At 38.0% G+C, this 14433-nt stretch overlaps 1 protein-coding gene across 11 annotated transcripts in view; it reads left to right on the top strand.

Annotated features, from left to right (window-relative positions):
* The window catches only part of FHIP1A (FHF complex subunit HOOK interacting protein 1A), a 288042-nt gene that overhangs the window by 163700 nt on the left and 109909 nt on the right, over positions 1–14433 (top strand). For 9 of the 11 annotated variants that reach the window (XR_013532857.1, XM_054253606.2, XM_078366393.1 and 6 more), the window contains one exon: positions 6411–6637. The exons of the other annotated variants lie outside the window; for them this stretch is intronic. Coding sequence is in view for 8 of the 9 variants with exons in the window: in XM_054253606.2 (XP_054109581.1) it covers positions 6533–6637 (105 nt within the window). In the remaining variant the exon portion in view is untranslated. The remainder of the gene's footprint in view (positions 1–6410; positions 6638–14433) is intronic. 11 annotated transcript variants of the gene reach the window in all.

The raw sequence follows: 14433 nt of genomic DNA, 5'->3' as shown, positions 1-14433 counted from the left end.
TGTGTGGAGACCTGCTGCACTGGCTGAAGCAGCTGTGCTGGAGATTCGTAGTGCTTTTCCACCCAGGATTATCCTGGCTGTGGGCAGTAAAAATTCATTTGGAAATGCAGTGATCACTTACCCTCTGCAATTTTGCTGGGAACTGCACTCCACAGCTGTTCCTATTTAGCCATCTTGGATCTTCTCCTATCATGAGTTTTTCTCTTGATGAAGGGAAGTGGCAAGATTCTAGAATATCTCAAGGGCTGGAAATATTGCTGTGGTGATCCCAGAGAAATCCAGTAGAGGTGACGGGGTTCAGTGGCCACCATAAGCATCAGGCCTTAGTTTCTTAAATAGCTTTAAAGTTAAGTCCCAAACAAATTTCAGATAGGAATTTGAATATTAATTTAAATTTTTCTCTCCACATTTGTTCTACTTATCAGTCAGTTGCATGGCACTTGGGTATGACATAGTTGGTAGGCTGTTCTTTTGAAATTAAGGTGTAAAACAAGGTGGGAATATTTGATGGCATTATTAAGTTTTGGGCAATCTTGTTACTATTTTGAAGCATGCATTTTTCAAAGCTGGAAACCATCTGGAATGTGTGTATTGAGAGAATGTTCTTTGCACACATTTTGTGTATTAACTGGTGACCTAGAAGTTGGTGGAATGAAACAAGGTACTGATTTACTGAAATGATGGACGTTGTAGAGTGAATGAGCTGGAGTTAAACTATGGTAAGTTGAGGTCCAGAAGAATAGGGGGCTATTAGATGCTGGCTTTATTTTTCACTCCAGCATTACCATGTGATATTGCGGTGAGAGAGGAAAGAAAACTGGTCCAGAAGATTAGAGCACAGGGAGGATTTAGGTTTAATAGGATTTTATGAGGCTCTAAGAAGAGGTTGTCTGAAGTAGTATGACCCAAAATGAAACACCCTCCTCAATAGTGCTATTAGTTATAATTAAGGGCACAGGTTCACCTCTCTTAAGGTGTTCCCAATATTTGATGAGTCTTCATCCTTAGATGGAATTTTACATGATAAACACATTTACAGTAAAAGACTTTTTATGTATTTAGTAGCAGCCAATTCAGAACATTCCAAAGTACATTTTCAAACCATGAGTTTTTCTATTGGTAGTTGCTCAGGAAATAAACAAACCTCAACCATGGAATTATATTTACTGTGGCTGATTCCTGTGATGTGGGTTCCTTAAGTCAAATATGCCTTAGTAGTAAAAAGAATATGGATAGAATCCCATCTGTATCTAGAATTCTTACAAAGAGTTTTGTACAAAGGCTGTCATCTTTCTTTAATGATTATATGATTACACCTCCCCAATTAGTATAACACTTGGGATAATGTACATAAAATAATGACCCAAGCTGTAAGAGACCTAAGAAATCCTACTTTAGTCCTAACTTTTAACCTTAGCAATATTCCAAAAGAAGAGCCCCATTTTTCGCTCAAGGTTTTACAGCCGGTTAGAGCTAGAACTAGAGTTTTGGGGCCCTGCCTCCAAGCTCAAAGGTCAGGTTCCCAGGTTGGGACTTCAATGTTTTAGACTTTCAGGCTTGGAGAACTGAGCTAACAACTCTTAGTCATTACCCTTTGTTCCCTACTTTAAATCTACCTAAATTCTCTAGCCATTTTCACAAACCAACCGGAGTAATATCAGGAGGGACAAAGTAGGAGGGGTAGGAAAGGAGCTGGCCATGCTTTCCATCAAGTATAAGGTGGTGGTTTTGGTTTGGAAACTCACTGTGAAAGACTTAGCTTTGCTTCCCTTTTATCTCTAGCACTCTCCTACCTGTGTTCTTGACATCACCTTTCTTCTGCTCCTTTTGCTCCATCAAAATTCTTTTTCTTGTATCTTCAAATTATCCATGTTCATTGGTTCATTCCCATTAGGCCTGCAAATGTCATCACTTTTCCTTGAATAAAAATGTTCCTTTGGCTCTGTCTCCCCTTAAGGTGGCTATCCCATTTCTTTCCCTTAAAAATTTAAAAGGCCGAGCATGAGAGCTCATACCTGTAATTCCAGCACTTTGGGAGGCCGAGGTTGGTGGATCACGTGGTCAGCAGATTGAGACCATCCTGGCTAACACGGTGATACCCTGTCTCTACTAAAAATACAAAAAATTAGCTGGGCATGGTGGCACATGCCTGTAGTCTCAGCTACTTGAGAGCCTGAGGCAGGAGAAACCCTTGAACCTGGGAGTTGGAAGTTGTAGTGAGCCGAGATCGTGTGCCACTGCACTCCAGCCTGGACGACAGAGAGAGACATATCTAAAAAAAAAAAAAAAAAAAAAAAAGAATTAAAAAAATTCATTATTAGAGGATATTTATTTAAATAGATAACATAATTGAAGGATTATATGAGATAATATTTAAGATATTTAAGTAAATGCCACAATGTTTATAATTTGAGCATAGTCTGATAGTGAGAGAAGGATTAATAAAAATATAGTTATTGATAGTTCAGGAAAAAGTGTGATTTTGACATATTTCTAGCTTTTCTAATTATTTAGTTTTCCAAACAATTGGGTAAGATTTCTATCTGAGAATGAAGTTTTTACATTGGAAAAAAATGAAGAACTTTTTACATTGGAAAAGAGATGTGATTTAGGTAGTTAGAATCTGAACTTTTATGATTATATGGTATATTTTATAATTCTGTAATGAGGAAGCATATGCTTTGCTTTTTTCATAGTCAAATAAAAATATATACTTTTGAAAAAAGCAAATAAAAATAGATATAATTCTTAGGCCAGTTATCCATAACAATATTCAATAGATTTTTTTATTGATGGAAAGTATTGTATTAATTATATTAATGAGATATAAATATGGCCACTTATTAATGTCTACAGTCAGCTCTATCCTTGCAGTGTAGAATTTATACTGAAATATTAAGCTGTTATATATATATTTTGACAGCTCATCTCTTTCTTGTCCATTCCTCCAACTAAAAAACTCAACTACACCATACACCCACATGCACCCACTGTCGCAGAGTTCCTTGGACATTTTTTTGTATTGGTGGCTTGTTTGAAGAAAGGTTAAAAATATCACTCCTTGGCATGTAAATGGTTTGTAGAGCTCTGTCTAAGGCATGAAACTTGAGTCAATGTACATGTATGTATTTATGGGAAGAACAGACTGGATGTGTACCAAGAGTGGCAAGGTTTACTGAAAACATTTTCAGCATCATATACCTTAGACTGAAGAGTGTAGAGGAAAAGAAAGGAAAAATGTCTGATGATGTCATATTCATGACAGTCTCACATTTCAGTGACTACAGCCCTTTTACCTACTTAGAGCTTTTGACTTCATTCTGTCCTTTGTTCTTCATTTGGGACTTTTAGCTGTGATTTGAGAATTTAATAAAAGACTTGGAATGGCTACAGAAAAGGAAAAAAGTAAAGAACCAATAACAGGAAAATGCAGTGTGTTGCAAAACCTTGGTTCTTGAGGAAATATGTCCTTATATATCTGTCATAAATATGGATCTATCTCTTTCAGTTTTATTAATATACTGCCTTGTTGACATACCAGTGTTTTAATACTGCAACATGGATTGAGACAGAGAGAGAGAGAGAGAGAGAGAGAGAGAATGAAAATATCCAACTTTTTGTTCTCTGGGTGTGCTAGGTAGTATTTTCATTTGTAGGACCTTCTGGCATAGTTATTTCCTTCTCAAACTTAGCTTGTTTGACTTGCCTCATTCTTTCTTTCTCTCTCAAGTGTTCTTTATATTGTACTTTCTGCATTCATGACACGTTTTGATTCTTTAGGCATCTGTTTCAAACGTATGTTTGATATGAATAAACTGAATGAGATGCACTTTTCTTAGAAAAGTGACAAATTCCTTTAGAAAACAGGGCCAGAGATTATAGCCCGTAGAAAGGAGAATATAGTTTCCTGGAAAGAGTCTTGGAATAGGAATACAGAGATTTACATTTTCTTTCTATCAAAACTAACTTGTGCTGGGCATGGTGGCTCATGCCTATAATCCTAGCCCTTTGGAGAGCCAAAGCAGGAGAATTGCTTGAGCCCAGGAGTTCAAAACCAGCCTAGGCAACATAGGGAGACCCTGTCTGTACAAAAAATGAAAAAAAATTGGTCGGGTATGGTGGCACATGCCTGTAGTCCCAGCTAGTCGAGAGGCTGAGGCAGGAGATCGACAAGCTGAGGCAGGAGAATTCCTTGTGCCCAGGAGTTCAAGGCTATGATGCCACCTGCACTTCAGCCTGGGTGACAGATCGAGACCCTGTCTCTAAAACAACAACAACAGGAAACTATAGTAAACTCAAGACAGTGGCAGTTTATCCTGTATATACTGTCTTCTTGCCATTTCTGAGAAGATTGCATGTAAATTCCTTCTGAAAACTAACTTAAAGCATCTTAGCATATGTTTCTGTTTGGATTTAGATGCAATTGGCATGATGTATGTTTGTTTCATACTTTTGAAGAAGAATCTTTGAATCCTGGAACTGGAAGGAATCTCAGTCTTAGAGTTTTTCTATCTCTGGGATAACCCAAAACTTTGATATTCTTAATTATTATCACTGTGTAACCTAAATAGAAGGCCTTGATGTTTTCACAGAAATGGAGTGTGTAGAATAATGGGGAATTTGATTCAGAATCTTGTTTTATCTCTTATCACTTAAAAGAAGGCTGTAAACATAAATCCTTATAAAGGCTAGTGAGGTAACCTGAATGAGGTGAAAGTTCTGGCAGTAAGATCACAGGGAGTGGTGGCAGGGACTGTGGGGCAGGAGAATGCAGACTCTACATATGTGGGGTAGCCACTCCTGATTTTTGAAACACCAGATGGACTCCATGGTAGCAAAGGGCCATGGTTGGCAGTGAACAGTGTCCACTGATAACAAGTTTGTATTATTTGGAATTTTAGTTTGGAGAATTCAATTTTAATAGTAAAATACAGTTATAGAAGAAACACACAGGCAATTTTCCTTGAGTATGTGATTTGTGTACTTCGTCTAACAGGCTGTCCTTTCTGTATACCTTAATCCTCTTCCATTCTTCTTAGAAAATGTTTCTTTTCAAAAAAAAAAAAAAAGGTTTTTTTTTCTCAGAACTATTTTTTGAAGCATTCTGCTCTTATGTCCTAAAAATTGTTTCTAAGACCTTTTTGTGTTGAATAGTTGCCCTCCTATTAACAGAATTGCTGTTTTAAATACTCCTTAACTATTTTCCAGTGTTTAATTCTACTCCCCACAAGGAGCTTAACCCATTAAGTCTCCTCTGAAGCCCACTTCCTCCCATCTTATGTTTTGTAGGGAGGGTGTTCTTCTTGTAACACCCTTCATATTACTCTGTTGAAAATGGCTACCTCTTGTTTTCTTTTGGTCTTACAAGTCTGCAAACTTTTTTTATGGCTTTTGTTTTCCAGGGTTCTGGTAATTGTAATTACTTTTTTCTGAACTCTTCCCAATCTGTATACTAAAAAAATAATATTTTGAATTATACCCAGTCCTTTTAAGGGCTAATCAAACTAGTGAGACAATACCACTGTCTTACTGCTTTTGTCAGTTAGTGCCACACAACTGGATCATATTCACCGTACACTCCATGACCCCAATTTCTTTTTTCCCCTACTTGCTCTCTTGTAGTCAGAATTTCTTCGTATTTTATCTGTGTTTCATTTTTCATTTGTAAGTGTGCTACCTTGCACTCACATCTAATAAACAATATCTTGTTTTTGATGGATCATTTCTATCTTTGATTTGTCAAGGTTACTTGGAATTCTATTATTTTTCAGCAGAGCTAGAAACTTTAACCTAGTTTACAGCCAAAAAATGATTGAGAATGCTTTCAATTCTGGCAGCCATTGATTTAAAAAAATATTCAATCATATTAGACTCAAGAATCTGGGTGCTGTTTTATAATACCACCCCCAAGTTACATCAAGCCATTTATCTGTCTTGCTGCTAACTCATGGTTTTCCTGTTACTGGGAAACTATGTTTTTAAACTCTGCAAACATTGGTATCATAATAGGTTGAAGAAAAAATAATTGCGGTTTTTGTCATTAACTTCAGTGGCAAAAGCCGCAGTTATTTTTGGACCAATCTAATAGTTTCTCAGTTGATTCTAGAAACTAGATTTGAGCAATTTAGAATAGTAATTTTGGGGGCTGTGATTTGTTGTAGTGGAGAGAAGAAACCCAATAATTGTTTCATTTATTCATGTAACTTAGGTAGCATTAGTATTTTGTATTTTTAGTAGCAAAGTGGGAGAAAATAGAAGAGCCTTTAGATTGAGTATAATATCTGTTTTGTAGATTTTTGTTCTGTGTTGGACTTTGAGAATGTCTATGCTTTGATTTAAATTTAATGGGCAGTGTCCTATTTAATTTATGAACATAATAAAATTAATTTTTTTTGTTATTGCCATTACAGGTTTTGGAAGGTGATAATGAAATGCAAAGAAGTTACATTTCTCGAACTTGAGAGTTAGTGACTGCTTACCAAATTTTAATGAAAATTAAATATGACTTAGAAGCATTGATTTATGAAGGTTTATGATGTCATCAGTTTCAACAGAAAGCAAACTCCAGCAGGCTGTGAGCCTACAGGGAGTTGACCCAGAAACATGCATGATTGTATTTAAAAACCACTGGGCACAGGTAATGTATGAATTTCACTTTTTTTTTTTTCTTTTTTGGTAGTCTCAGTAGCCCCAGGGGCCTCCATCACACTGAATCAGGGTTTCCTACCTCTGTGATAGGTAACTAGATTTCTAGAAACATAGGGAGGGAAACTCTTTCAGATAGGAAGAAAAGTAACTTTTTCTTCTTGGTCAAAAACCGTGGTTTTCACAAAAGCAATTAGGGTACATGCCCTAATTGCTAATGTCCTGTTCGTTGGATATTTTTAGAAGAACAGCAGTTGTTCCTTAAAGTGACTTTTTATATAGCTTTGCAATATACTTGACCATAATTACATCCTCTCTCTTTCTCTCTTCCCTGCTGATTTCCATCCAGTTCTTAAGCTCTAATAACACTAAAATACACATTTATTAAACATTTACCAAGTGCTCTGTTGAGTACTTCAAATGCCTTATATCATTTAATCTTCTCCACAAACCTGTAAGGTAGCTAGTGTTAGCTTCCTCATTTTACAGATGAGGAAATAGAAAATTACCGAGGTTAAATAACTTGCTTAAGGTTATACAACTAGTAAGTTACTCAGCCATTACTTAGACTTTGGCCCCTTGACTCAAAAACCCATATGTTTGACCTCTGTGCTCTACTGTTTTGGGGCTGGTGGTCTTTGTGTAATTTAATGAAAAATGCCTGACTATACCTGAATATATGTCTTTATTACAATGATTATAGAAATTTTTTTGATTACTACCTTGACTTCTCTGATCTGCTGTGTGGATAATTAAGGGTTGAATGTTCAGAAAATTTACTAGCCCAGCCCTTTCCTTAGGGAGTTTACAAGTAGTAAAATAAATAAAATTGGCATTCTTTACTACTTGCCCAACATTGCACTCCCCAGGTGAGCTGGTAAGTGGCTATTTATGTGACAGCTTTTTAATGAATACCCAGTTCCTTCCTGTGGCCGGAAATAGCACATGGGTTAAAGCACTGACCATGTAAATCACAACAATTTTAGGGGACACGGTTTAGATAAAAAACAAACAAAATCAATTTTGCTTCTGAGCCGTTTATATTTTGTAACTTTTTGTTACTATCCGGTATGAACCTTGGACGATTTTTTTGTGCATTCTCTGACTTTTTACTGTTAGAATTTTAATGGATTTGCTATGGACCTTAGGGCACATATGCTTTATTTAGTTAAGGAAAGAAAGTAATTTTGGAGTTTTCCAGATAATTAGAGTAATAACTTTTGGCTTTGTACTTTTATAAATATTTTAAAGCAGTGGCTCCAAAGTGAGGTGGTGAATCCTAAGGAATGAGCCCAGTAGTCCATTGGGTGTAGGAAGAATATTTTAGAAGGTCTGTTTCTGTCTTTACCTTTTATAAATTTGTTTTGTGTTTAAAATGTACATTATATATTTGTATATTAGTACATGTATGATTACTAATTTAATTATTTGTGCTCATTTAAAAAATCCATTAGTGCTGGGCACGGTGGCTCACGCCTGCAATCCCAGCACTTTGGGAGGCCGAGGTGGGTGGATCATGAGGTCAAGAGATTGAGACCATCCTGGTCAACATGGTGAAACCCCGTCTCTACTAAAAATACAAAAAAAAAACTAGCTTGGCGTAGTGGCGTGTGCCTGTAATCCCAGCTACTCAGGAGGCTGAGGCAGGAGAATTTCCTGAACCCAGGAGGCGGAGGTTGCCATGAGCCGAGATTGCGCCATTGCACTCCAGCCCAGGTAACAAGAGCTGCACTCCAGCCTGGGTAGCAAGAGCGAAACTCCGTCTCAAAAAAAAAAATCCATTAGTACATAATCATATATATATATATATATATATATATATATATATATATACACACACACACACACACACACACACACACACACACATATATTTGAGACAGAGTCTTGCTCTGTTGCCCAGGCTGGAGTGCAATGGCATGATCTCAGCTCACTACAACCTCCACCTCCCAGGTTCAAGGAATTCTCCTGCCTCAGCTTCCTGAGTAGCTGGGATTACAGGTATCTGTCATCATGCCTGGCTGATTTTGATATTTTTAGTAGAGATGGGATTTCGCCATGTTAGCCAGGCTGGTCTCGAACTCCTGACTATGTGATCTGCCCACCTTGGCCTCCCAAAGTGCTGGGATTACAGGTGTGAGCCACCGCGCCTGGCACACCTATGTTTGTAATTGAGAACATTTTCAGCTCCAGTCATTTCATTAGGCTGAGAAAGTCTATCTTACTACATAATCTTTGCTCCCAGCCCCATTTTGTTTATTTGTTTGTACATAATACCTTTGATTATAATCACTTCTGCTGGGGTAACTTTGATATGATCCATTTAGTATTCTGTGCCACTTTCCAAAGACATGATATATTATCAGCTTCTTGATTATATGTAGGTGGGTCATCTATCCTGTCAGATTCTGTCCCAGGCAGGCTTTCTCTAACGTGAGGAATATGTCAGTACTCTTTCACATTGTTAAAAGATTAATTATTGGTCCGAGAATCATATTATTCATTTCCATAACCAGGACGAATGACTTCAGCATTATCAGACAGTTTGGATTCTCTGAAGCACAGTATAGATATATAGTACTCTCATTGCAGATGAGTGTTGAGTTGAAGGTAAGGATAACTTTATCAGAGGGGATGGTGTTTAGTTGTTAAGCATTTTCTTTTGTAAAGTGGGGACACTCATGGTCCTATTGTTGGCTCAGCCATTTCTTTACCTTTGGGCAGGTTTTTTTTTAACCTTTTTTAGGCCTTGAATTTTCCTTTTAAATAAATCTGGAAAATGCTCTCAGTCTCTGCCTACAGAGACTTTTGAGGGCCTTTCTGTTATCTTTATGAATGAAAATACTGGTTGAAGAAATTTATGTGCGTGTCCAAGTATGATTGTTCAATGGAAATTTACGGAGCCCACACTCCAGGCATTTCACTGTAGGCATCACAGGTAGGACTTGAGAATGTATAAGCATTGGTTTTGGCTTTAAAAAAGGTATAAGCTAATTCAGGTGAATTTGCAGGATACATTATTACAAAATTAATAACCATGATTACAGGTATTAAGTCAAGAGAAGGGGCTATTATGGCTGGAAATGGCCTGGGAATGGAGAAGGTGAGATTTTGCTAGGTTGGCTGTGGAAAGGAAGGTTTTGATGACAGACAGGAAAATAATATTTCAGAGAGTGGATACTGGGAACAAATGCTTAATTTTAGCTTTTTTAGATAGTAAACATAAAGGAGGGGAAGGCAAAAAAAATCAGAGCCAAGCAAGAGATGTGGGGCCAAGAGTGAGATAAGAAATGAGATCTTCAGTTGGTGGGAATGAATGCTATTTGTGTGTTGTTTTGGAATTTCATACATTAGTTCTTGGCTGTGAGTTGTTGGGCTGGAGTGGGTGAAGAGGATTTGCAGAGAATTGGGAAAGGAGCTCAAGTCTGACATGAGCTCCTAGGCCTACTGTGACTGTAGCCCCTGGGCTCCCCTGAGGCAACTCGAGAAAAACCTGTAAGGTGGGTAGGTAATGATTCATAGACAAAGCTGGAAAGCATTTTATTTACTCAGGTGCTCCCTTACCTGCCCAGTGTAATGCTTTTTTAAATGTTAAATTAGGAAAAAGTGAAGGCAACAAAAGCCTGTGGTATCCTAAATTCTATTTGTTAGGAGGAGATGTAAGTACAAATTCAACATAATTAACTTATATTTGACAGGTTCTGTTCTGCTATTTATTAATAGCATCTATTCCAGAGCTTGAGTTAAAAAGCAAACAGTGATGGAGGAGGAGATCTGCTTGCCCACTTAAACCTTAGAGCTTGTTAGAGGCAGCTAGTATACAAACAGCCATTATCCAAGCAATCTGTGATTCAGGGGAGTCGCCAGGGGAGAGACCTTAAATGGCCTAGTGATCCAGTTGAGGTTCCAAACTGTTTCTGGGTGCAGTGATCTCATGGCACCCCAGAATCATTATTGAGTAGACTTTCAGGAATGGTTGCATTCCTGATGGTGACACTGAAGAGTCTGGGCTATAGAAAGTAGCCCCTGACTTCTCACCTTCTGAGATGCCATCCTGTGCCATAAGTTGCCAGAGTGATGAATCTCAAACCCAGATCTGTCTGGTTCATTCCTCTAGTTGAACCTTTCAGTGGCATCTGGCTACCTAAAGGCTGGGATGTCACACAGAATTTGTTATGTACTGACTTCTGTTACTCTCTGCTTCTCATTTAATCTCCAAAAATGCAAAGTTGCCTGGGGTTCCTGGCCACCCCTTCTCCTGGGCAGTGTCCATCATGCTGTTTCAGTCCTCTGTGCCTTAAGCACTCGTTCCTCTTTCTGCCTGAAATATTTCTCCCACTGGTTCTATCCCTGACCTTCTACAGGCCTCATTTGAGGCATCATTTTCTCTAGGAAACCTTCCCTGCCCTCTTTCATGCTTCCACTCCATGTTCTAGCATTAACCTGAGTATTCTATCATGGTTACACCAGCCAGCCTTTAATTTAGTTACTTATATTTTTAGAGACAGAGTCTCACTGTGTTGCACTGGAGTGCAGTGGCTATTTGCAGATGCAATTACAGCTTACTACAGCCTTGAACTCCTGGCTCAAGAGATTCTGCTCCCTCAGTCTGCCAAGTGGCTGGGACTACAGATAGGCACCACCATGTGTAATTCAACCAAATTTTATTAAAATTACATATACAGTATCTTCTTCACAAACTCATTACAAGCACCTCAAGATCAGAGACCATTTGTAACTTACATCCCCATTGCCCAGAACACAGTGTGACATATAGTATGTTCAATAAAATATTGAACTGAAAGGCAGTCAGTATGAAATACAAGTTTAAAAGACTAGGCAACTTAGGAAACAGCTTTCAACATACACTAATTTAAAAACAATTTAATAATTAATATGGTAATTACACAATTATTTAATTGTATTATTAACAGCTTTCTACATACAGCTTTCTAATTTAAAAATAGTTACATAATTAATATAATTATACAATTAATCAAATAATTAATTGTATAATTTGCCACCAGCAAGATCTTTGGACTTGCATTAAATGATTGGGAAGAGTGCATGTATGTGTTTAACTTTTATAATAGTCTATACAAACAGTTTATAATCTAGTAGACTGTTGTTTTTATCTCTTGCCTTTGTGTCTTTGTTTTTTTTCTGAATAGAAGAGAGGACAGAAATAGTAAGAAGCATTAGTCCACCAGGCAATAAACTATTTTTTTTTTTTATTGCATTTTAGGTTTTGGGGTACATGTGCAGAGCATGCAATACAGTTGCATAGGTACACACATGGCAGTGTGTTCTGTTTGCTTTCACCCCTTCACCCACATTTGGCGTTTCTCCCCAGGCTATCCCTCCCCACCACCCCCTCCCACTGGCCCTCCCCTTTTCCCCCCAATAGACCCCAGTGTTTAGTACTCCCCTCTCTGTGTCCATGTGTTCTCATTTTTCATCACCCGCCTATGAGTGAGAATATGCGGTGTTTCATTTTCTGTTCTTGTGTCAGTTTGCTGAGAATGATGTTCTCCAGATTCATCCATGACCCTACAACGACACAAACTCATCATTTCTGATTGCTGCATAATATTCCATGGTGTATATGTGCCACATTTTCCCAATCCAGTCTATCATCAATGGGCATTTGGGTTGATTCCAGGTCTTTGCTATTGTAAACAGTGCTGCAATAAACATTCGTGTGCATGTGTCCTTATAGTAGAATGATTTATAGTCCTTTGGGTATATACCCAGTAATGGGATTGCTGGGTCAAATGGAATTTCTATTTCTAAGGCCTTGAGGAATCGCCACACTGTCTTCCACAATGGTTGGACTAATTTACACTCCCACCAACAGTGTAAAAGTGTTCCTTTTTCTCCACATCCTCTCCAGCATCTGTTGTCTCCAGATTTTTTAATGATCGCCATTCTAACTGGCGTGAGATGGTATCTCAATGTGGTTTTGATTTGCATCTCTCTGATGACCAGTGACGATGAGCATTTTTTCATATGATTATTGGCCTCGTATATGTTTTCTTTCATAAAGTGTTGGTTCATATCCTTTGCCCACTTTTGAATGGGCTTGTTTGTTTTTTTCTTGTAAATCTGTTTGAGTTCTTTGTAAATTCTGGATATCAGCCCTTTGTCAGATGGGTAAACTGCAAAAATTTTTTCCCATTCTGTTGGTTGCCGATTCACTCTAGTGACTGTTTCTTTTGCCGTGCAGAAGCTGTGGAGTTTGATTAGGTCCCATTTGTCTATTTTGGCTTTTGTTGCCAATGCTTTTGGTGTTTTGTTCATGAAGTCCTTGCCTACTCCTATGTCCTGGATAGTTTTGCCTAGATTTCCTTCTAGGGTTTTTATCGTGCCAGGTCTTATGTTTAAGTCTTTAATCCATCTGGAGTTAATTTTAGTGTAAGGTGTCAGGAAGGGGTCCAGTTTCTCCTTTCTGCACATGGCTAGCCAGTTTTCCCAGCACCATTTGTTAAATAGGGAATCCTTTCCCCATTGCTTGTTTTTGTCAGGTTTATCAAAGATTGTAGAGTTGTAGATATGTTGTGTTTCCTCCGGTGCCTCTGTTTTGTTCCATTGGTCTATATCTCTGTTTTGGTACCAGTACCATGCTGTTTTGATTACTGTAGCCTTGTAGTATAGTTTGAAATCCGGTAGTGTGATGCCCTCCGCTGTGTTCTTTTTGCTTAGAATTGATTTGGCTATGCGGGCTCTCTTTTGGTTCCATATGAAGTTCATGGTGGTTTTTTCCAGTTCTGTGAAGAAAGTCAATGTTAGCTTGATGGGGATAGCATTGATTCTGTAAATTACTTTGGGCAGTATAGCCATTTTCACGATATTAATTCTTCCTAACCATGAACATGGAATGTTTCTCCATCTGTATATGTCCTCTCTGATTTCGTTGAGCAGTGGTTTGTAGTTCTCCTTGAAGAGGTCCCTTACATTCCTTGTGAGTTGTATTCCAAGGTATTTTATTCTTTTTGTAGCAATTGTGAATGGCAGTTCGTTCTTGATTTGGCTTTCTTTAAGTCTGTTATTGGTGTAGACAAATGCTTGTGATTTTTGCACACTGATTTTATATCCTGAGACTTTGCTGAAGTTGCTTATCAGTTTCAGGAGTTTTTGGGCTGAGGCGATGGGGTCTTCTAGGTATACTATCATGTCTTCTGCAAATAGAGACAATTTGGCTTCCACCTTTCCTATTTGAATACCCTTTATTTCTTTTTCTTGCCTGATTGCTCTGGCTAGAACTTCCAGTACTATATTGAATAGGAGTGGTGAGAGAGGGCATCCTTGTCTAGTGCCAGATTTCAAAGGGAATGCTTCCAGTTTTTGCCCATTCAGTATGATATTGGCTGTTGGTTTGTCATAAATAGCTTTTATTACTTTGAGATACGTTCCATCGATACCGAGTTTATTGAGGGCTTTTAGCATAAAGGGCTGTTGTATTTTGTCAAATGCCTTCTCTGCGTCAATTGAGATAATCACGTGGTTTTTGTTTTTGGTTCTGTTTATGTGGTGAATTACGTTGATAGACTTGCGTATGTTGAACCAGCCTTGCATCCCCGGGATGAATCCTACTTGATCATGATGTATAAGTTTTTTGATTTGCTGTTGCAATCAGCTTGCCAATATTTTATTGAAGATTTTTGCATCTATGTTCATCATGGATATTGGCCTGAAGTTTTCTTTTCTTGTTGGGTCTCTGCCAGGTTTTGGTATCAGGATGATGTTGGTCTCATAAAATGATTTGGGAAGGATTCCCTCTTTTTGGAT

This window comes from Callithrix jacchus, chromosome 3 (genome assembly GCF_049354715.1).
Source record: "Callithrix jacchus isolate 240 chromosome 3, calJac240_pri, whole genome shotgun sequence".
NCBI classification, from domain to species: domain Eukaryota; kingdom Metazoa; phylum Chordata; class Mammalia; order Primates; family Cebidae; genus Callithrix; species Callithrix jacchus.
Note: the sequence above shows the minus strand (reverse complement) of the source record. Positions and strands in the feature narration are given on the sequence as shown.